The sequence below is a fragment of the Leuciscus leuciscus genome (assembly GCF_965113295.1).
Source record: "Leuciscus leuciscus genome assembly, chromosome: 14".
Classification (NCBI taxonomy): Eukaryota; Metazoa; Chordata; class Actinopteri; order Cypriniformes; family Leuciscidae; genus Leuciscus; species Leuciscus leuciscus.
In genome coordinates this window covers 38,125,124-38,149,437 of record NC_138738.1, presented here as the reverse complement: position 1 = coordinate 38,149,437, position 24,314 = coordinate 38,125,124, and the positions used below count along the sequence as shown (strand labels likewise).

The 24,314-nt window shown below is 39.9% G+C and overlaps 1 protein-coding gene across 4 annotated transcripts; it reads right to left on the bottom strand.

The window, feature by feature from the left end:
* Nucleotides 1–1,952: 1,952 nt before the first annotated feature.
* On the bottom strand, nt 1,953–19,355 carry LOC309473973 (uncharacterized protein). Of its 4 annotated transcripts, XM_082136268.1 has the most exons (6): nt 18,652–19,355; nt 17,998–18,113; nt 11,104–11,199; nt 10,422–10,517; nt 5,950–9,907; nt 1,953–4,792 (listed from the first exon to the last, which is right to left on the bottom strand). In XM_082136268.1, exons 2-5 carry the CDS (start codon nt 18,070–18,072, stop codon nt 9,800–9,802), a joined length of 375 nt encoding a protein of 124 aa, XP_081992394.1. In that variant the 5' UTR covers nt 18,073–18,113; nt 18,652–19,355; the 3' UTR covers nt 1,953–4,792; nt 5,950–9,799. The 4 variants fall into 4 exon arrangements, 1 of the variants encoding a protein (XP_081992394.1); XR_014197143.1 differs by having other exon boundaries at nt 5,950–6,063; nt 7,970–8,065; nt 8,584–11,199; nt 17,998–19,355; XR_014197141.1 differs by having other exon boundaries at nt 5,950–7,726; nt 7,768–11,199; nt 17,998–19,355.
* Between the last annotated feature and the right edge of the window lie 4,959 nt (nt 19,356–24,314).

Sequence of the window (24,314 nt, the reverse complement as noted above, 5' to 3'; positions counted from 1 at the left end):
GCTGAACACTCACGCGGTTTGTGAAATTGCGTCTTGGAGAAAGTTTTAAAATGATAGATTTGATTTTATAATCTGTGTGGATTAATTTAGGCTACTCATACAATCTACTTGCTAAAGTGAATCAATGTTTGCGGGGGAATTTCCCGCTTTATAAGTGGTAGACCTGCGGGAATTATTAAATACTTATTATCTATTATTTATTTTAATAGTTCAAAAAGCACAATAAATGTTCAAATTTCCATTTTTTACGAATTGTTGAATGGTGTCTTTTTAATAAATGCAACAAGTTCCCAAAGTCATGTGAAATAATCGTGTTACATAATTGTGAATTCAGTGCTGACCAAAATAATCGTGATTATTTTGATTATGATTATGATTATGATTTTTTCCATAATCGAGCAGCCCTATTAAGTTTGTTCAACAGGTTTCTGCGTCAAAATCATATTACTGGTATTTACCGTGAACAGTGTTAGCAGCAAGGTATCATGTGTGTTTATAGTTGTTTGTGCACATTAATCTGGAATAGAAGAAAGTATATTTTAACAACAACAACAAAAATTACACCAGCTTTAAGCACGCTGTTTTTAACTTGAACCTGTTTCAGATTTGACCCTATGAAGAAGAAAGAAGAAAAAAAAACACTGGAATAAAAGAAAGAAAAACATGATCTGTCCATTATTGGCCAGAACAACCTGCAATGTGAACCAGATTTTATGCTGATACTCAAATATACAACTAAGCAATAGTAGTTTGTTTTCTGCCAGGCTTCAAATGTGGAATGAACATTTGGAATGTGTAGGACATGGTCAGGATGAAGACACACACACACACACACACACACACACACACACACACATACTTGTTTTTCTACCATTAGGGGGACCACCGTTTTTTGCCCACTTGTGGGGTCCACCACTTCCAGTGGTTCTACAGACTTGTAAAAAATCAAGCAAGATAACAAAAAATTCCTAATAAGAAATATCACTTCAATATACCAAAATTCAAACAAAATTGTTTGCACATGCGTTTTTGTGTCACTTGTGGGGCCCGGATCTAACTTTTAGGAGTTGTGGGGTCCACTTTCACAGATACACACACATTTCTAATCTTTATATCTTAGAAGGGACCAAAGTCACTATCTGTAAAACATCAACTACTTCTATTATTTGCCCTTGATTACCATATAAACTTTCTTATATTATAATGTATATTCCTCTAAATTAATCTGCACACATCTATATTGGCAAGGCAAGTTTATTTATATAGCATAGAAGTGCTTTACATAGAAATTAAAATAATAATAGAATAAAGAAATAAGAATAATTAAAACAGTTTAGAAAAATTAAATACAGTACAGTACAAACAGTCGGACGAACAGCGGCACAGTGCTCATTCAGTAAATGCATAGCTAAACAGAAGTGTTTTGAGTCTGGATTTAAATGTGACCACTGTAGGAGCACATCTGATCTCTTCTGGAAGCTGGTTCCAGCTGTGGCTGGCATAATAGCTAAAAGCAGATTCGCCATGCTTAGAGTGAACCCTTGGTATATATCAGTTTAGCCATTAACATGGCATAAAAAGCCAATCCAGAGACTTTTCTAAATCAATGAGCCCTCAAATTTTGGTCACAGCCTGACCTGCTTCAGTCTGCAGGACACCAACTGTACTTTGTCTGCATTGTATTGGTCATTGAATGAACTGTGCGGTTTTGCTGAAGGGGATCTTGTTTGTCCCATGGTTATTTTTCTTTTATTTCTAATGAAGTTGTGTTCCTAGCCAGTCATGTTCACTGCAGCCTAAGATAATATACTCCTAAATTGAGGACTTCACATGAAAACTCCCTATTCATCTGATGCATAAAGACTTTAAGACCCTGTGGAATTATAGCACTAATACCGTGAGTAATTTTTACACTAAACACTGGATTAAAAAACAACAACTTTACAACATGATTTGTCCTCAATGAAAATGTATTTGGTAATACACAATGGCCAGTTCCATACAAAAAGAGGTTAGACAACATTTTACATTTCAAATGGGTAAAAAAATAAAGCTTTTGGTCAATGTAACAGTAATAAACATGCTATAAGAAACTCATGGCATTACAATGCATGAGTCAACAGTCTGATTTTTGGTATAAAACATTTAAAATTAAAAAAGACATTTGAATGGATCTACCAGTCTACTTTATAATATAAGACAACAAAGAACTTTAAAGGGTTAGTTCCCCCAAAAATGAACATTCTGCCTTCATTCACTCACCATCAAGGCATTCTAAACCCATAAGAAACTTGTTCATCTTCAGAACACAACTGAAGATATTTGAATGAAACCTGAGAGATTTCCATCTTTCCATTTAAAAACTGTTCATCCAAAACTTTCAAACATTCATAAAGAAAAAAGTTATCCATGTGACTCCAGAGGTTTAATCCCAATTTTATGGAGCAATGTCAATGTTTCGTGTGCCAAAAAAAAAAGAAAAAAAAAAAAAAAAAAAAAAGATCTGTCTTCACTTCCACAGATCAACACATGAATCTTACTCATGAACACAAATTGGAGCTAAACTCTGCAGGACGGTGGCCCTCGAGGACCAGGGTTGAGAACAATCAACACTGCAATTTCATGTTGTGCAAGAGATCAGCAATAACATATTTTGTAAACGGGGAACAGCGACAAATAACAAACAAGAAAAATCGTATATGAGGTGAAGAATCATTAGTAACCAGGAAAAATTTTGTATAATTGTGTGTGCTGCAGCGATGCAAAAGTCCAGTTCACAGTTATTGCATTTGTGGATGATGTATTACGTGAGATCAACAACAGCACAAAAACAGGGCAAAACGATATACAACAAACAAGGAAAAGGGCATATGAGGCAAAGAATCCCTTTTAACCAGAAAATGTGTATAATTGTGTGTGCTGCATCAATGCAAAGTCCAGTTTACAGTTGTTGCAATTGTTGGATCAAAGAACTCATAAAGCCTGAAAAGTAGTCATGTCTCGGGCTGCAAGATGCCTAGCTGGACTCAATGATGAAACTGGCAAATATAAACGTCCGTCTCTTGCTCGCAAAGTTGGACATGGCTTGCATGCTTTAGCCATGTTTATCAAATCTGAAGGATTGAAGATGAAAGATCAACAGACTGCCAAAGATGCTGAGGAATGTGCACTGCTATACCAAGAAAGTAGGAAATTTGACATTGCAAGTCAAGCGCTAACTCAGCTTAACCAGACCAAGTGGAATTCTCCTCAGATTCTACCATTCACACAGGATGTCCACAGACTGCATTGCTATTTGTCTGAGAAACAGCAGAAGCAATTGAATGCCCTGCAAGAAGAGCCTTCTCCCTTGAACTGGAAGGACGTTGCTAAAGTGACCCTGGCGCAAGTTATCCTCTTCAACCGACGCAGAGCAGAAGGATACATCAGAAACACACGAAGATGTTAACCTAGCACTTACAGCACTGGAGCAGAAGCTTTGCAAACATTTTGTTCGGATTGCCATAGTAGGAAAGAGAGGGAGGAAAGTTCCTGTTCTCCTTACCCCGGTCATGAGAGAATCGCTCGATACTCTGAAAAGCGAGAAGAATGTGGAGTACTGAGTGAAAACGGATACTTGTTTGCATTGCCGCTCTCTGTCCATTACTTGAGGGGTTCCGATTGCATTAGGCAGTTTGTGAATGAATGTGATGATATCAAACATCCCAAAGCGCTAACCTCAACAAAACTTAGGAAACACATTGCTACTCTGTCGACTGTTCTGAATCTCAAGACTACAGAACAGGGACGGCTAGGAGAATACAAGGGGAAGAATCTGGATGAAATTCAGCTTGATGTGACTGGTATTGATATAGAAGTCTTTTTTATTATTAAGGAAAGTTAAAAAGCACAGCATTGTCCATTTATAAATCGTTCTCTTTTAGAATAGTAGATAGTATTTGATAAGTAATAGAATAGAATTGAATAGAACAGAGTAGAAGTATTTGACCTCAACATACTGAAGAAGAGGGCAGGTTTTATTGTTATAATGTGACTAACTAGACAATTTTAGTCTATTCAGCTATTTATGTAGTCATTTTGTATAATCTTGACAGATTGCAGTTTCACAACTCATTGAATCATTGAACAGAATCCCTATTAACCAGAAAATGTGTATAATTGTGTGTGCTGCATCAATGCAAAGTCCAGTTCACTGTTATTGTAATTGTTGTATAATGTTAAGTAAGTGGATTAAGTGAAAGTGCATTCACCTAACTTCATAAAATTGGTATTAAACCACATGGATTACTACTACTTTATAAATGTTCTGAAGCTTGAAAGTTTAGGGTGAGGTTGAAGTTTAGGATGAACAATGGAGGGACAGAAATATCTCGTTTCATTCAAAATATTTTCATCTGTGTTCCAAAGATGAACAAATTTCTTATGGGTTTGGAATAACAAAGGAGAGTAAATGACAACTAACCCTTTAAGAGGATAATACAATGAAAAACTAAATGTCAACTTTGTTGAAAACACTTAGAACACATGTCCCGATGTGAATGCTAGTGGGAAGGCATCCAATACGTTGAGATACCTGTATTTCCCCGTACTTTCCTTCTTATGGCAGAAATACGATTTTTGATGAAGTATTTGACCGCCTTCCAGTCTCGATTTCCTAAAGCTTGAGCTTCTGCATCAACGCAGCGCTGACAGTCCTTTTTCCCTGGAACTTGGCTCCTCACAATGAATTTCCTTAGGTGCCTTTCTACTGCCGCACATTCATCTGTTGTCCAGCTTCTTTTGGCAGCAGTTTCTTTACCCAAGTATACAAAAAAATAACATGTTATTAAGTTTAGGTTAATGTCTTAAGTTTAGGATTTTTAAACCTTAATCTGAACTGAAAGACTATTGGATTGATCACACAGGCCATTCATTGCCATATTGACTTGGTTCAGAGACTAAAAATACACTTTTAGTTTGTTTCTGAATAAAACTTTTGACTAATAATAATAATAATAATAATAATAAAGCAGTGCAATCCAGTAAAATGTGTGGTAGCACTTTATTTTGATGGTCCCCTTTAGACATTCTGTTAACTGAGTAACAATGCACCTACATGTCAACTAACTCTCATTACAGCATTAGTAGACCGTCTACTTAAAGTACTTTATACAATTTTGGCAAATGTACTTTGTTTTATGGACATTTTTATTTTAAAAACAAGACAAGGATTATTAGCAATGACTTTTACAGTCCGCATCTCATATTTTACGTATTGTCCTGTTAAACATGGCAGTCTCACATCGATGGGAATATGCATATGGAAATTATATGCAGATGAATGTATTAAAACTTTTGTGCGAACGCAAAATCTTCCCTTTGTGCATCCCACACTTTTAGAATGAAATCTAAGCAAAGTGTTATACATTTACATAGTACAATTTTCCTTTTGATCATATAATGAAAATGTTTAACCCAAAAATTCTGTCATCATTTACTCACCCACATGTTGTTCCAAACCTGTATGAGTTTCTTTCTTCTGAACACAGAAGACATTTTAAAGAATGTGGGTAACCAGAGAGTTGACGGCACCACTGACGTTCAAATTAGGAAAAAAATACTATAGAAGTCAGTGGTGCCATCAATTGTCTGGTTACCCCCATTCTTTAAAATGTCTTCTGTGTTCAGCAGAAGAAAAACTCATACAGGTTTGGAACAACATGAAGGTGAGTAAATGACAATAAAAATTTTGGGGTAAAGTATCCCTTTAAACCTTACGCTCAATAATTCTGTTTGAGGTTGTAAACCAAATATAATCAGAATATTAGACTGTGTAAACATACCTATTGTGACAGCTATCAATGTACAGTGATCAAGAGTAAAGATTTGATCAAATAATATAATTCAGAATAAAGCTTGTGTCTTCAAGACGAACGGGACAATCAATCTACTTAACATTTCTAAGCTCACCTCTCTTTTTTGCCGACTTTCTCTGGTATTGGGAATGCAGCGTGGAAGTAGGTTCTTGTGTGGATGTCACACTGTCCTCAACTTCAGTCTCCTGTGCTTCTGGAATAAAGTCATCTGAGTGCAAAGAAAAAAAAAAGTTTATTAAAGAAAGATAAATCAAAATGTAAGCAACACTGACTGGATTAGGATCTATCATGCATAACATTTGTGTCATGGTGACCAAGAGCAATGATCAACAGTACAAGTTTATAAATATTCAGTATACGGCACGAGTCTTGCAGATGATATGTATTGTGAAAAGCGCTATACAAATAAACAAATCGAATTGAACAAATTTCACATGGTTCCATAATTCTACAATACAGTGGTAGAGAGAGCCGGGTTTAATCATACTTGCACTCACACTGGGAGCACAATTTAAATGTATGCCCTTGGCAGATACTTTCTCCCCAAAGCAACTTACAGAACACATTACAGTGGCAATAGCCCTGAAGCAATGGGATGAGAACGTTGAGGAGATCGTCTACCTTTGGATCGTCTACTATACCTGTGGTGTAGCTTACTGTACCACACAATTAACTGGAAACAATGTCAAACATTCCCCACATGCAACAGGCAGCATGTCTAAAACATGTCAACTATAAATTAACTAAAAGGTTATATTAATGCAACAACCAAATATGTGGAATCCCATAAATATTGTGCAATAACATCTACATTTAATTGTCTAATTTAATTGAGATATCTTTCATAACCAAATTTTTCTTGTGAACACCCATCCATGTCAACAGTCTCTAAAACGGCAAGTAATAGAATATGAATGAGTTGTAAAACTGAAACTGCAATCTGTCAAGAGTATACAAAATGACTATAACAATAAAACCTGCCCTCTTCTTCAGTATGTTGAGGTCAAAAATTTCTACTCTGTTCTATTCAATTATATTCTATTACTTATCAAATACTATCTACTGTTCTAAAAGAGAACGATTTATAGATGGACAATGCTGTGCTTTTTAACTTTCCTTAGAGAAAAAAAAAAAAGACTTAATACTAGTCACATCGCGATCATCGTTTTCATGATTGATCGTCGCTGTCATTTGCGAGTACTCAGAGTCCATCCCTACCACGCACACCTACCTATTACGCAATCGCCACGGACCAACGGTAGTACGATGGTGTTTACCAGCCCGAGCAAACTTTTCTGGAAAGTTCGCTTTGAAATCCCAAAACAAACTTTGTTATGGCCTGATTTTGTTGAATGACGTCACAGTTCGTTATTCGATTTCGCTTGAAGTATATCGGGCCTTAAGGAGAAATGACTGATAAGACAATGATGAAGTAGCTGGTACGCAACAGATCCTAAGCATCATTGACATATCTTATCTTGCCGATGCTCCATATAGACAGTAAGAGCATACACTCATCTTTTCTAGAGGTAACAGCAAGTGTCACAGCAACAAATACGATGTTGCAATGCATTCCATCCAAAATACTCATTCTGAACATGCAGCAGCTTGATCAGTGTTGAATTACACCTGCAATTACACTAGTTTAAATATTGACAGGTGTTGTCCCAATGATGTAAAATCACTAAGAGTGAGATCCATACGTGAGGGCCCCATAAGGCCTAGACTGGAAATGTGTGTGTATGTGGGGGCCCCATAAGGCCTAGACTGGAATGGTGTGTGTGAGCTTAACTGTGAATTCATTCGTTTGAGGGGAGGGCCCCATAAGGCCTAGACTGGAAATGTGTGTGTATGTGGGGGCCCCATAAGGCCTAGACTGGAAATGTGTGTGTATGTGGGGGCCCCATAAGGCCTAGACTGGAATGGTATGTGTGTGAGCTTAACTGTGAATTCATTCGTTTGAGGGCAGGGCCCCATAAGGCCTATACTAGAAATGCGTGTGAGGGCCCCATAAGGCCTAGGCTAGAAATGTGTGTGTGTGAGCGCTTGACATGTAGAGCATGAGGGCAAGACTAGAATAGATTGTGATGACAGAGTCGACATTACTACTTTACCTGCGTGACGACAGCATCTTTGTTGGAGGCATCATGGGAAGAGTGATCTGTTAGGGATGTTTTGGTCTCTAGAACAGAAGTCTGCTGCTTTGGCTCCTGGAAATTAGACAAAAAAAACAACAGAAACCAAAGTTAACAAAAGTTAGCTCATGTGAAAACAGTTTCTCATCTAGCACAGCTGAAATATAAGAGCATACACTCATGTTTTCTAGAGGTAACAGCAAGTGTCACAGCAACAAATAAGTTGTTGCAATGCATTCCATCCAAAATACTCATTCTGAACATGCAGCAGCTTGATCAGTGTTGAATTACACCTGCAATTACACTACTTTAAATATTGACAGGTGTTGTCCCAATGATGTAAAATCACTAAGAGTGAGATCCATACGTCAGGGCCCCATAAGGCCTAGACTGGAAATGTGTGTGTGTGTGGGGGGGCCCCATAAGGCCTAGACTGGAATTGTGTGTGTGTGAGCTTAACTGTGAATTCATTCATTTGAGGGAAGGGCCCCATAAGGCCTAGACTGGAAACGTGTGTGTGTGTGAGCGCTTGACATGCAGCATGAGGGCAAGACTAGAATAGATTGTGATGACAGTCGACATTACTCCTTTACCTGCGTGACGACAGCATCTTTGTTGGAGGCATCATGGGAAGAGTGATCTGTTAGGGATGTTTTGGTCTCTATAACAGAAATCTGTTGCTTTGGCTCCTGGAAATCAGACAAAAAACAACAGAAACCAAAGGTAACAAAAGTTAGCTCATGTGAAAACAGTTTCTCATCTAGCACAGCTGAAATATAAGAGCATACATTTGTCTTTTCTAGAGGTAACAGCAAGTGTCACAGCAACAAATAATATGTTGCAATGCATTACATCCAAAATACTCATTCTGAACATGCAGCAGCTTGATCAGTGTTGAATTACACCTGCAATTACACTACTTTAAATATTGACAGGTGTTGTCCCAATGATGTAAAATCACTAAGAGTGAGATCCATACGTCAGGGCCCCATATGGCCTAGACTGGAAATGTGTGTGTGTGTGTGTGGGGGGGCCCCATAAGGCCTAGACTGGAAATGTGTGTGTGTGTGAGCTTAACTGTGAATTCATTCATTTGAGGGAAGGGCCCCATAAGGCCTAGACTGGAAACGTGTGTGTGAGTGCTTGACATGCAGCATGAGGGCAAGACTAGAATAGATTGTGATGACAGTCAACATTACTCCTTTACCTGCGTGACGACAGCATCTTTGTTGGAGGCATCATGGGAAGAGTGATCTGTTAGGGATGTTTTGGTCTCTATAACAGAAGTCTGTTGCTTTGGCTCCTGGAAATCAGACAAAAAACAACAGAAACCAAAGGTAACAAAAGTTAGCTCATGTGAAAACAGTTTCTCATCTAGCACAGCTGAAATATAAGAGCATACATTTGTCTTTTCTAGAGGTAACAGCAAGTGTCACAGCAACAAATAAGATGTTGCAATGCATTACATCCAAAATACTCATTCTGAACATGCAGCAGCTTGATCAGTGTTGAATTACACCTGCAATTACACTACTTTAAATATTGACAGGTGTTGTCCCAATGATGTAAAATCACTAAGAGTGAGATCCATACGTCAGGGCCCCATATGGCCTAGACTGGAAATGTGTGTGTGTGTGGGGGGGCCCCATAAGGCCTAGACTGGAAATGTGTGTGTGTGTGAGCTTAACTGTGAATTCATTCATTTGAGGGAAGGGCCCCATAAGGCCTAGACTGGAAACGTGTGTGTGTGTGAGCGCTTGACATGCAGCATGAGGGCAAGACTAGAATAGATTGTGATGACAGTCAACATTACTCCTTTACCTGCGTGACGACAGCATCTTTGTTGGAGGCATCATGGGAAGAGTGATCTGTTAGGGATGTTTTGGTCTCTATAACAGAAGTCTGTTGCTTTGGCTCCTGGAAATCAGACAAAAAACAACAGAAACCAAAGGTAACAAAAGTTAGCTCATGTGAAAACAGTTTCTCATCTAGCACAGCTGAAATATAAGAGCATACATTTGTCTTTTCTAGAGGTAACAGCAAGTGTCACAGCAACAAATAAGATGTTGCAATGCATTACATCCAAAATACTCATTCTGAACATGCAGCAGCTTGATCAGTGTTGAATTACACCTGCAATTACACTACTTTAAATATTGACAGGTGTTGTCCCAATGATGTAAAATCACTAAGAGTGAGATCCATACGTCAGGGCCCCATATGGCCTAGACTGGAAATGTGTGTGTGTGTGGGGGGGCCCCATAAGGCCTAGACTGGAAATGTGTGTGTGTGTGAGCTTAACTGTGAATTCATTCATTTGAGGGAAGGGCCCCATAAGGCCTAGACTGGAAACGTGTGTGTGAGTGCTTGACATGCAGCATGAGGGCAAGACTAGAATAGATTGGGATGACAGTCAACATTACTCCTTTACCTGCGTGACGACAGCATCTTTGTTGGAGGCATCATGGGAAGAGTGATCTGTTAGGGATGTTTTGGTCTCTATAACAGAAGTCTGTTGCTTTGGCTCCTGGAAATCAGACAAAAAACAACAGAAACCAAAGGTAACAAAAGTTAGCTCATGTGAAAACAGTTTCTCATCTAGCACAGCTGAAATATAAGAGCATACATTTGTCTTTTCTAGAGGTAACAGCAAGTGTCACAGCAACAAATAAGATGTTGCAATGCATTACATCCAAAATACTCATTCTGAACATGCAGCAGCTTGATCAGTGTTGAATTACACCTGCAATTACACTACTTTAAATATTGACAGGTGTTGTCCCAATGATGTAAAATCACTAAGAGTGAGATCCATACGTCAGGGCCCCATATGGCCTAGACTGGAAATGTGTGTGTGTGTGAGCTTAACTGAATTCATTCATTTGAGGGGAGGGCCCCATAAGGCCTAGACTAGAAATGTGTGTGTGTGTGAGGGCCCCATAAGGCCTAGACTGGAATGGTGTGTGTGTGTGAGCTTAACTGTGAATTCATTCATTTGAGGGGAGGGCCCCATAAGGCCTAGACTAGAAATGTGTGTGTGTGAGCGCTTGACATGCAGCATGAGGGCAAGACTAGAATAGATTGTGATGACAGAGTCGACATTATTCCTTTACCTGCGTGACAAAAGCATATTTGATGGAGGCATCATGGGAAGAGTGATCTGTTAGGGATGTTTTGGTCTCTAGAACAGAAGTCTGCTGCTTTGGCTCCTGGAAATCAGACAAAAAGTTCTAAGAAACAGATCATGCATATATGAGATCACATAGCTATGCATAGATAATCATTTTTTACATACATTTAAGATGAATGTGTGTATTTAATGGGTAAAGCGCAGAAGAACTGAAGCGGATGCTTGAGCGCTGACTAGGGCTGAACGATTTTGGAAAATAATCTAATTGCGATTATTTTTACCAATATTGCGATTGCGATTTAATATGCGATTATTTTTAAGCTCTTTATCTTTTCTATTATTTCAACAAAAACAAGCAATACATCACTGTAAAATAGGATGGGAATCTTTTTTTTTTATAAAACTTAAAATATTTATAATTATAAGTACTTTTAAAAAGAAATACACATTAAAAAAAACTAAATAATACAACTATATGTTAAGAATTTTAACTAATATAGCTCCAAAACATAAAAGCAAATCAAATAAAAACATTAAAAACATTACAAGCAATAAACAATGAGTGCTTTCAGTATTTAAGGGTAGGCTGTCTGAACGTTTTCATCTCTTTTGAAATATAAGATGTGGTTTGTCCTGTCTGTTAAAATAACTTAACTGCGTTTACATTAATTTCGCGTCATAAAAGCATTTTGAGATGCAAGTACATTTCACCACGTAGACGGAGTCGCTCACAGCCGCATGCTCAAGCGCTCTTCGCAAAGCGCGCGTGAGTATTTGAAACTGAAAGCAGCTTCTGTCAGTGATTTTCATATTTTTAATATATAAGCCAACTGTATTCCAAAAGACATATGATGCCTTCGTAGAGCATTTGTAAGGAAAATACCGGCGCCGGCGGGCGAGACTACAAGAGTAACATCAAGCAAAGCACGCGTGATGCGTATCTTATAGCGCATCTTGTGCAATGCAGCCCGCGAATGTCCTTGTAATTCGCTTCAACTTCTCCGAACTTTATGAAAGATTATTTTTCGGAAGGTTCGAGTGGTGTCGTGTGTGCGTGTGTGTGAGACAGAGGAATTAGAAGCAAGCAGAATATTGTTGTTTATAAAGCACACGCAGCGTCATCACGTAGGCTATCTGTGTTTAAAACTAAGATCAGACTCTATTCTGAATTATCTGAATAGATACAAAATCGTTGGAGAGAATCTATAACACAATATCACATAAATTAAACACAAACTGTTCTTTCCTGTAGCCTATGCCAGGTCTATGTGTAGCGTGCCAAGTTGATGCTTCCTCCGTAGGCGTAGTGCAGACTGCTTTACTGCTGACGCGTGTCACGTGACCAAAGTTTAATCGCAGCTTTTGCGGTTAAATCGCGTTTCATCATATCGCGATATTATCGTAAATGCAATTAATCGTTCAGCCCTAGCGCTGACAGAAGACTTTTCAGTACACACGCTTCGATTGTGTGCACACAGAGGGCTGCCTGTCATGGTTCATTGCAATTTAGCATTTTAAGATCTTTGAAACTTTGATTTAAGACATTGAAATGCTAATTAAGGCATTATTTGTACATTAACAAATTAAAAACTTAAAGATTGGCAGACATCCTGATAATCAACAGAAGTTGGAGCTATGATTCATAGGGGTGGAGCGGTACATGTATTCGTATTTAGGGATGGGGCCGATCCGATCCAGTATCGGTATCGGGACCGATACCAGCGTAATTCACGCATCGGATTTTCCCGATCCAACCTGCGGAGATATCCGATATCCATGAGTCATGTCTGCACTTTAACGTTGTCTGCTGAAATGACTCCAAAAGTGATTCCCGCCAGCTAGTCTGCTAGCTTTGGATTTGGATTTCCCGAACGGAGGCGCAGCTCAATGAGACACAGCGTTATGAGACACGCCCCCGCTCAGGAAATCCATTCCGCAGTTTGCGGTTAGCCAACATGTCCGCTGTGTGGAAATACTTCACACTGGAAACACCGCAGAGCAAGACAGCATCACATTTACATTTACATTTACATTTAGTCATTTAGCAGACGCCTTTCTCCAAAGCGACTTACAGATTAGGACAAAATTCAGCGAGTCATCATAAAGAGGCAAAAGCAACAACAACGCAAGAAGTGCTCAAAGTACGAAGTTCAGGTATTATTCAGAGTAGCATAAGCCTGATAAGTGATGTTACAAAGGGAAAGGAAAACTTTTTTATTTTTTTTTTTTATTTTTTTTTTTATTTTTTTTCTATAAGGTTAAGTGCTCACGGAAGAGATTGGTTTTCAGCTGTCTTTTGAATGTTGTCAGGGATTCTGCATTCCGGATGAGGGTGGGGAGAGCGTTCCACCAGCATGGAACTGTGAATGAGAATGTTCTGGAAAGTGATTTTGTGGCTTTCTGTGATGGAACCACGAGACGTCGCTCGTTGACCGATCGTAGGTGTCTGGTAGGGATGTAGACTCGTAGGAGTGAGTGAAAGTAGGAGGGAGCTGAGCCTCATCAGACAATTAATACGAGTCGAGTCTATTAAATGTATTTTTTTGAATGAATACTTGTTTGATACTCCATAAATACTTGTTTAGTTAATGGATGATTCACCATTTCTGAACGAATCTTTTGAATGAATGATTCTCGTTCCAGAGAAGGCAGACATGCTGATTTTTCTTCAAAAGAATTGCTGATTCTACATCTGATGATGTAACGTCTTTACTTCTGTTACATATTTTATGTTCATGTTTTTGCTTTTCATGATAATTCCTTAAAGTATTATAAATATAAATACTTTGCATTGTCACAGTTTTACTGGTAATAGCCTAAATGTGACAAGAATAAAAGGTAGAATTTTTACAAGTATTTGCTCTCTTTTTTCTCTCCAATAAATATTGAAATTGAAACCAAGAATCGTTAAGAACCGGATTCGATAAGCAGAACCGGAATGGTTAAAATTAAAACGATACCCAACCCTACGTCTGAGGCGAAATCCGCTTGTCTGTTTGCAAGATGGCTGATGTTGATCGAGCATTCATCGAGAGAGTTACCGCATCGGAACGAGGATCACCCTTTAGATAGTGTGTGTGTAAGATGTTTAACATTACACTTGCACTTTTCTTATATTTCAAGACTCAAGTATTTGACATTTTGGGAATGTAATAAATATTGACATGACAATCAATTTGAAACCCTTACAGTTGTATATTTGTTTTCAGAATGGGATTTTTCCTGTTAACAGGATTTCCTGTTTTTCTGACTTCCTTTTCTGACCTTATACTTCTCAAGTTGCCTTTTGGGACATACATGCGTATACGTACATATCACACTTGCCTGTTGAGAGAAGTTTATTTCAGCATCATATAAAATAAACAATAATGATAATAATAATAATAATAATAATAATAATAATATTAAAGCAAACACAGCTCTGGTATCGGAATAGTATCGGTATCGGCCGATATCCAAATTCAGGTATCGGGATCAGATCGGAAGTGAAAAAATGTGGATCGGTGCATCCCTAGAACCAAATCGGTACGGGTGTCATGGTTCGGTGCATGAATTTACACACAGAATACACAGTATAAAAATAAATAAAACTCGCGTTCAAATGAATTAATGTAATGCAGAACTACTGTTAGATACGCAGGTTCTTTAGGGACACCTAATCTGTAGCCCCGCCTTAGGCTAGGTTTGTTTATACTTTCGCGAGCCTCCGCTGACCGCGCGCGCGCGCCTCCCCAAATGGACGAGGCATTTATACTTTGCGTTCGCCGGTGTACTATTCTTTGAAATGACAGGGTGCGACTCGGTGTAACTGTCCATCAGGAATCAGCGGTGAGAAATAAGGTACACTAGTGAATGTTTATTTTAGTAGCCTACAACAACACCTTTAGTACACCAAAACCACACTACAAAAGAATCGTGTAAAGCAGGAAACCAGATTATTCCGTGACATTAGAAGAAAATGGATATGAGAACGTAACCTACAACTAAATTAACGTTATCTTACATAATTTCTAAACATTTGTATTTAGTTTTGTGAACCTTTTTATAAAACATGGCTATTTATTTTTATTTAAAGGGCTTATGTCTGCTATTTTGTTAATGTACATTAAGCAACTCATTTAGATGCAAGAACTGGCTGCCGGTGCTGTGAGATGTACATGCTTGGCCAGATTCGGCTCGAAGTTGTGCGTCTTCGGATGCGGAGCCGTGCACACTAAAAAACCGTGCACTGCACACCGCCACGCAAAATTAGGGCTGTCGCGGTGAAGGATTTTCCCTTGCGGTAATTTTCAGTGGGCCAATAGCGCGATATGCGGTTTTACCGCATTTATTAATTTATTTAGATGTATTTGTTGCTATATAAATAAGTGTCACGATGTGGTCAGTATGCACAAAAGCGAGAACATTTTAAGTAAACAACAAACCGAAACTAAAAAGCGTCTCTGCGCATTGAAAGCCTGTCACTCAGCGCGCAGTTGTTACGGCAACGGACTGTCGTTGAGTGAGTCATTAAACCATTCATTCAACAACACGTTCAAAAACGCTGATTGATTCATTAAAAGATAGTAATGAAACAAGGTTAATTATTTTTAACTTTGAGCTCCACTTTTCAAGGCTCAGCTGACCAGCAATGCGTCGCATGGGAAATGCTGAAGCTTCATAGAGATAAATGGCATTGATTCAATGCGTGACTCACTGAGTTTTGTTTCCCGCGACCGCGAGTTCCTCGCGCTGTGGATGCTGACCAGCGATGTCGCTGATGCCATTCATGGTAAATACCCTTTATTTTAAACGTTCAAAGGATGACAGGACAAATATTTAACTTTCCTTGGACACGGCAACCTTTTCACGAATATGACTTGACCTCAAAGACAGACGCAGGTAATCGCACGCGCTCAGTCGATCTCTCTCATTCACTGTCCGTTTAGGCTTAAGTGCAACTCCACGAAGCCTCTGTACAAATCACCACGATAAAACCATGATCACCATGTCTTATTATCATTATTAACTTATTTAACATTCAATACACATGCACAAAGTTCAAATCAAGAAGGGTGTAGCCTTATGAAAAAAGAAAACGCAAATATCGCGGTTGCTGTGGTTACTTGAATTCCTCTGCGGTTGGCTTGTCAGTAGAGCGGTAATACAATATTGCAGTTATCGTGATAGCCCTACGCGAAATGTGGCCTTGCACACTAGGGCTGCAACAACTAATCGATAATAATCGATTATGAAAATCGTTGTCAACGAATGTCATTGTCGATTAGTTGGTCTGCTCACGTCACGGGGAGCGTTACTGATGACGTCCCTTTCATGACAACGCAGTCACGCGAAATGGCAGAGAGTAATCGGAGAGAAACATCAGCACGGCAAGCAAAAACTGTATATTCTCATTATATGATGATGTGAAAATGGTATAGTCTAGTTTAATTCAATACTACAGTGTAAACAGCTTTGTTTACTAACTTCGGGACAGTCACACTAGATCTATTTTGTATCGAGCATCAGGTTGCGCAATCAGTTCGCTCGCAACATAAGTGATGGATTAAAATAGCGCTACCGCATAAATAGGTTAAATTAAATGGTATTTACAAAGTGAAGCACTAAATATAAAGGCAGTTAATAACAGCAGCAGTAAAATATTGTTTTTTAGTCACTGTAGTCAGTGGTTTTCAGCGAATGCTTGTGCAGTAATACATCATTTTTCCTGTACTTTTAATCAAGCCTGTTGTCAGCTGCGTACCTCCATTCCGCTCTCTTTTTATAGCATTTGTCTACTACTATGTAAGGGATAATCCCGCTTATTACATGGCTACCCACCAAATAAATCAATAATTTTACACAAAATATTGATTTAAAAAGGAGTTTATTGATTTAAAAATGATTGTATTGCTTCCGCTAAAGAAAATACTCCGTTCCGTCTCTACGGTTAGAATCCTGCGTCCATAGCAACGCTCTGTTTTTCTGGTGTGTTATACTTCGCAGCGGTCTGTTATCAAGAAATAACAGATCGCATTCTACATTGGAATTCAAAATCTGCTGCTTAATATCTTATTACAAACATGTTTGTGTCCTAATTTCATAATGTGAAGTTTATATGAGCAGCGCAACTCAATATTTTGTTTTGTTTATTTATATTTTGGATATTTAAAGAAGTTTTACTGTTTAAAAACTGGACAAACTTTTGTGTTTGGGGTTTAAAATGTAAAAATTAAAGATTATATTAGTAAAACTCAATGTGTGGCTTTTGCACTTTTTAAAGTACACTTTTACACATAAATACCCTGATTTAGGGTTTTATTTAGTTATAAACAAAAATCAAATTGAATTTAAAAAACCTATCCGATTAATCGATTAATCGAAAAAATAATCGTCCGATTAATCGATTATCAAAATAATCGTTAGTTGCAGCCCTATTGCACACCCAACGCGCACGACCGCCAACACCGCAATGACGACATTTTTGCCACGCGCCCTCGCATAAATAAGAGATGCTTTATTTTCAGTTTTATAGCTGATTGTCTTGTTTACATCTTACTTTACACACTTCAGGGCAGGCTGTTGCAGCTAGCTCAGGGGAGAGACCGTATGACACTATGGTACAGCCTCAGACATGCACAATAAAAAATTTCTGCATTTTTGTTTTGCTTTTCCCTCCATTGTACCGAACTCCTACCGAACCGTAATGTCTGAACCGAATCGTGACTTCTGTGTACTGTTCCACCCCTAATGATTCAGGTTATTAACACACAATGTGGACACTTTTACAAAACCAATGCTAATTTATCATTTTCCAACTACAAAGACATGGATTATCATGTAAGCGTATGCAAACGATCAGTACTAAGAAATTAATGTGTAATATGCTGTCCCATACCTTTGTTACTATCGATAAATCATTCCGTAAACCCAGGTTTGTCCCTAAAAGACAGAATGTGTGTCCTGGCATCATCAACAGGCCTTATCCTCGTCTTCCTTTTCAACATTATGGTGCTGAAAATAATTACATACACAATAAAAATCAATTACATTATCATGGGGAAACAAAAAAAATAATTAAATCAAACAATTTCAAGTAATGTAACGTTAATATTCAGTGGTTTAAGATCTAAATGTAGCTTGCACAGGCCAGACAACAGATATAAAACAGAAACGATAATTAGATTATTCAGGCATATTGTAAATATTGTAAGATAGATCAATAAACAGTTAAGTTAGTCTGTCAGCTGCACACGATCTGCAATCATGTCTGCTCAATTAAAATATAAGCGTCAAACCAATACATTAGTGGATTTTTGCAAAACTATAAAGCAAACGGAGTCAAATTATCATGTAATGCAATAAAATGCTTCTTACGCAGCCGCCATTATCAGCTATCGATCTATAAATAGCATCACCAGCTCATAACATTATCATCTATCGATCTGAATAAAATGCTACATCATTAACTATCATTTAACGTTAGTTGCGCTACGAAATTGAGTAAGAATTGAAACGAATATCATGTACAAAGTCAAATAACTTCACTTACCTCTTTCTCACATGAAGAGAGTGTGTTCAGAGTCGAAGCGCGTGGAACTTCCGGTTTAAAATGCCGTCCTTGACCGTGTCCGTGGGCTTTTAGCAGCTAATGTTAGCCATCTGATTAAAACCTTAACGTTACTTCATTAAGCATTATTCTGTTCACACGACTAGAAATACACATGAAACTATATCAAATGTTTAGTTAAATACTATAGGATTACAGCAAATTATTGCTTAGTCTACATGAAGTGTTTCTTCCGTTGAAACAGAGTCAAAACATGAGGAATTAAAGATTACAACCCAGAAACAGTGTGCGTCAGTGCGTCAGTGCGTGAGTGCGTGGGCGCATCCAATAAAACTACACGGCTCCTCCCTCCCTCTCCGTGGGCCTTTCTCATTGGCTAAAGCCACACACACATCCGGGAGTGTGTATCTGCTGCAATACCACGTTCCCAGCTACAGGGGCGATAGAGAGCATACACACTTACACACTCAAAACTGGTTTTTATTACCTTGTGGGGAAAGTGAAAAAAAAGCATGAGGCATATCAGCAGAGGCTACTGAGGCAGTTTACGTTGAAATCGGTGTGGGGCCCACCATTTTGGGCCCCACAACGTTGTTGGACCCCATACCGTTGGTGTGCTCCCGGTGACTGGGACCCACAAAGTAAGAAATACAAGTACACACACACACACACACACACACACACACACACACGCACACCAACATGTATCTTTGTAGATGTTGTAGAGCTAATATGATGCATTAGTCCAGCAGCGAAATCTCTGCTACGTGGCATGCCAGTGAGAGACACATCAATATATGATTTATGGTCTCATTACTGGCAGCAAATGGGACTTGGAGATGACACACTCTGAAGAGCTGCTGCTCAGATAAACACACGTTAGCAAGGAGATGCTGAAGACAGGTGGCTCTGAAAGAGGAACGAAGGTCATTCTTAATAGATGCTTTGATTTCGGGATCCTTTGAAAACCGGGACACTTTGAGGGAACCTTAGGATGAAATTAGGTGGGGAAGTTGTTATTTGTGTGGACACAGCGTGAGTAGATGATCTGAATAATTTAATATAAGCTTGATTACAGAGTCTGCAATGCCAGAAGAGACCGCTTGATTCTGACATCATATTCTATAACCAGGGTCCAAAATTAACACTCAACAGGCACCAGATGCATTAAAATTGTATATGTATACCATCAAATATCTGTATACTGTATATATATGAAGAGTTCAGATGCAAAAGCCTCTAAGTGCCATCTGAAAATTTCTTCTAGAATGATCATTATAAAGCTCGTATATTTAACTTCAGTAATTTCACTTAAATGGCAATGAAAATGACCTATTAATTGCCATTTAAGTGAAATAACTGAACTTAAATAAACGAGCTTGATAAAAATGAGCATTCTAGAGGAAAATTTCAGATGGCACTTTGCATCTGAACTCTTCATATATATATATATATATATATCAATAATGCATTTTTTTTGTAATTAATTTAATGTTATAATATCTTTAATACTAATAATAAAATGTAATCATGCATTCTAGTAAAAAAAAAAAAGTGTCCTGGCGAGTATTTTTTTATTTTTAATTTTTTACATTTTGGCAATTCATATGATTTTGTGAGGAAAACGGTGAGTGTAAAAATGGACTGCATTACTGTGGTAAACCCGATTTAAAAGCAGAGTGTCTAACATGAACTTGTAAGCTGTTTTTGTCAGAAAACGTACTCAGTTACTAACGTAACCTCGGTTCTCTCTAGAAGAGGGAACGAGTACTGCGTAAGATATCTTACGCTAGGGGAAAATCCTTTTTCCGCGAGATATTGAAGCCAAAAATTATCCTTAATTTTGTAATAATGCAAAACGCGTTGCGGCAGCATGCAGACATAGGCGAGGCAGCTCGCGCGCCTATTGGCTGCTCTGCGGCAACTGCAGCAGCCTATCGAGCGAGGCCTGGCGTGACGCCAGACCCAATCAGGGCACTTCGCGCCCGCTGCGTCACGTCCCGCCGAAATGGGCGTGGTCTAGGCCTATAAATACCGCTCGCAGGCAGCTATTATCTGGTTTTTCATCATCGAAGCAACCAGAGCGTGTGCATGCACGGCAAGATACGCAGTACTCGTTCCCTCTTCTAGAGAGAACCGAGGTTACGTTAGTAACCGAGTACGTTCTCTTACGAGAGGTCTCTCGTACTGCGTAAGATATCTTACGCTAGGGGACCCAATGCAAAACGCCGTGCATGCTGAGATCTGACACCAAAGACCCAAGGGCGAAAGCCCGGGGTACATATAGTGCACAATCACTCAGTGAACTCACAGGGAGTCCGGGAAGAGGGAGGGGTGCAGCCGCACTCTTCCACATATGGCAGCGTCGCTGAGACGCGAATTTCAGACAGGGCGGGGTACGGCCTGAACTGATGGGGGAATGTGGGTCTTACACAGTCTGCCCAGGCACATCTCGTGCTGCTACTTTTTACTGTCGAACATTGAGCTGTGCTCAGTAGACGCAGCATTCTGAGCTGATAGCATCAGGTCAGATAATACTGGTAAACTTAGACCGACAGCAGCCTGGCCTGCAGGGCGGGAACCTCTAGGTTATAAAACCTTATAAATGTAGACGGGGAGGCCCAGCCTGCCGCCATACAAATATCTTGCAAGGCAATCCCACTTGACCAGGCCCACGAAGAGGCCATGCCTCTCGTGGAGTGCGCTCTGACACCCAACGGGCACTGCATGCCCTTGGAGGCGTATGCCAGCGCTATAGCATCAACTATCCATCTGGATAGGCTCTGTTTCGATGCGGCTAGTCCCTTAGAACGCCCGCTAAATGAAACAAAGAGCTGCTCCGTCTGTCTGAAAACAGACGAGCGAGACACATAAGCTCGTAATGCCCTGACTGGGCAAAGGAGGCTCGCGTCTCTTTCCTCATCAGGGACCGGTAGGGCTGACAGGGAGATAACCTGCGCCCTAAACGGTGTGTTGAGGGATTTTGGAACATAACCGTGCTTAGGTTTGAGTATAACTTTTGAGTCATTAGGCCCAAACTCCATGCACGCCGCACTCACAGAGAGCGCGTGTAGATCCCCTATGCGCTTCACTGAAGCGAGAGCCAGCAAAAACACCGTCTTGAAAGACAGGTGTTTCAAATCAATTGACTGTAATGGCTCAAATGGTGCACCTTTCATGGCTTCCAGAACCGTAGAAAGGTCCCATACGGGGACTGAGGGAGGTCTGGGAGGATTCAGTCTCTTAGCCCCTCTAAGGAAGCGGATGACTAAATCGTTCCTTCCTATTGACTGACCAAGCGTTGTTCCTGAGAACGCTGCTATAGCCGCCACATAAACTTTGAGCGTGGAGGGGGCCCTGCCCTCATCCAACAGCTCTTGTAGGAAGGAAAACACCTCCGTCACACCACAGTCTGTGGGTGACACACCACGGGCTGTGCACCAGCCCGAAAACACTGACCATTTCGAGGAGTAGAGCCGTCTCGTAGACGGAGCTCTAGCCTGCGTGATCGTGTTTAATACTCCTTTAGGGAGTCCAACATGTACCCGTTGATGGCCCAGACATGAAGGGACCATAGTTCCGGGTAAGGATGCCAGATCGAGCCATGGGCCTGTGAGAGGAGGTCTCTCCTCACTGGTACTGGCCACGGGGCAGTACTTGCTAACTGCATCACGACTGGGAACCAAGGTTGGTTTTTCCAGAACGGTGCCACCAGCAATACTGAGCATCCTTCTTCCCTGATCCGTTCTATCACCTGAGGCAGGAGAGAGACGGGGGGAGTCTCGGAGAAGGATGCCAGGTGAGTCCTCAGAGTCACCATAGGCAGTAACTAGCTCGCAGTGAGGGCAGTCGCCGTCAGCGAGCGCGAGAGCTGCGTGATCAGGAAAAGAAGGATGCCAGCTCTTTTAGTGCAATGGGAGTGTGTGTCGCGGCGGCGAGCACACACACATACATAAACACAGTAGCAGAGAAAGGATATAACGCCGGATAGCGCAGCAGGAAGGCAAGGAAGGCGGCGCGGCCAGCGACTTCAGTGACTCGTCCCGCTGAAGGTGCTCTCTTTCAGACGGCGCGGCTTCTTATCCAGCTCCAGCGATGCGTGTGCTTCGCTTGAAGGATGAAAAATCAGATAATAGCTGCCTGCGAGCGGTATTTATAGGCCTAGACCACACCCATTTCGGCGGGACGTGACGCAGCGGGCGCGAAGTGCCAGGCCTCGCTCGATAGGCTGCTGCAGTTGCCGCAGAGCAGCCAATAGGCGCGCGAGCTGCCTCGCCTATGTCTGCATGCTGCCGCAACGCGTTTTGCATTATTACAAAATTAAGGATAATTTTTGGCTTCAATATCTCGCGGAAAAAGGATTTTCCCCTAGCGTAAGATATCTTACGCAGTACGAGAGACCTCTCGTAAGAGAACAGACAGTCTTTCTTTGCTCTTGCAAAGCTTTTGAGTTCAATAATAGCTGGCGTTCCTCTCTGACAGTGTCAGTCCTGAAGCGCCGTCAGCCACGATTACTCGTTCGACGCTTATATCAGTCTTGGTTTGTTAAAGTGGAATGTGCCTCGGGAATCATCAAATTGAATGTAATTAGCTGAACAGCACATTAATTGCTCAACACTTTTGGAAAGTACTCTTCCAATTATTATCAGTTTATGCCGGTCACAGTTGCTGTAGAGGTGGTGTAATGTGCTGAAAACTTTTCTTCGATTACACAGAACATTTTCATGACATTTACTTCTGTTCTGACATCTACATAGGAGGCTAAAGACATATATTGTCCATATATTGATATAGATATAAATATATAAATAGATAGCCACCAGTAGATGTCCGAACAAAAGTCATTCAAATGTAATGATTCATTCAAGTTGTTTAAAATTCAAATCCCTGAATCTATGAACAATGAACTCAATATGGGGAGTCATTTATCTTATTATAAATTCCAATACTCCATGTCTTGAATGAATTTAAAGGGATAGTTCGGCCAAAATACAAAGTCTGTCATCATTTACTCAGCCTCATGTCATTCCAAACCTATATGACTTTTTAACTTCAGTGGATAAAAACTAAAACAAAACAAAAAGCAGATTAAATAGAGGCTGATGTAAAGCTTGGGAAATGACTGAAAAAGCACCGTTGTCCGTACAGCAGTTGCGAGAGAAACGGAGGGAAATATGATTCATTACTTTGAGCTGTTGCTGTATGGGAAAGGACAGTGTGAACTTTCTTCTAAACATCTTTTGTGATCCGTAGAAGAAAGGCAAACTAGTTTGGAACGACATGAGGGTGAGTAAATGATGACAGAATTTAAATGTTGTGGTGAATCATTCTTTTAAATATGAGAGAGAGGAAGATGTACAAACTCTTGCGTGAGACAGAGAGGCATTTGAACAGTAATCTGAGGAAAGACAAGAGACTTTTATGTACGCTGGCACATCCAAACACAGTGGCCCGTTTGTCTCTCTTCGCTGCCATAGCAACTGTGTCAAAAACACACAGTCTCTGTCGAAGCTGAATGAACCTCGGAGTGTAAGGGAGGTTTTGAAGGGTTTCTCGTGCCAAACTGTGTGTGTGCAGTGGCACTACAAGGTTTAACCTCACAGGCCTCATATCGTGATAGGAAACAACTTTTGCTTTAACTCTTT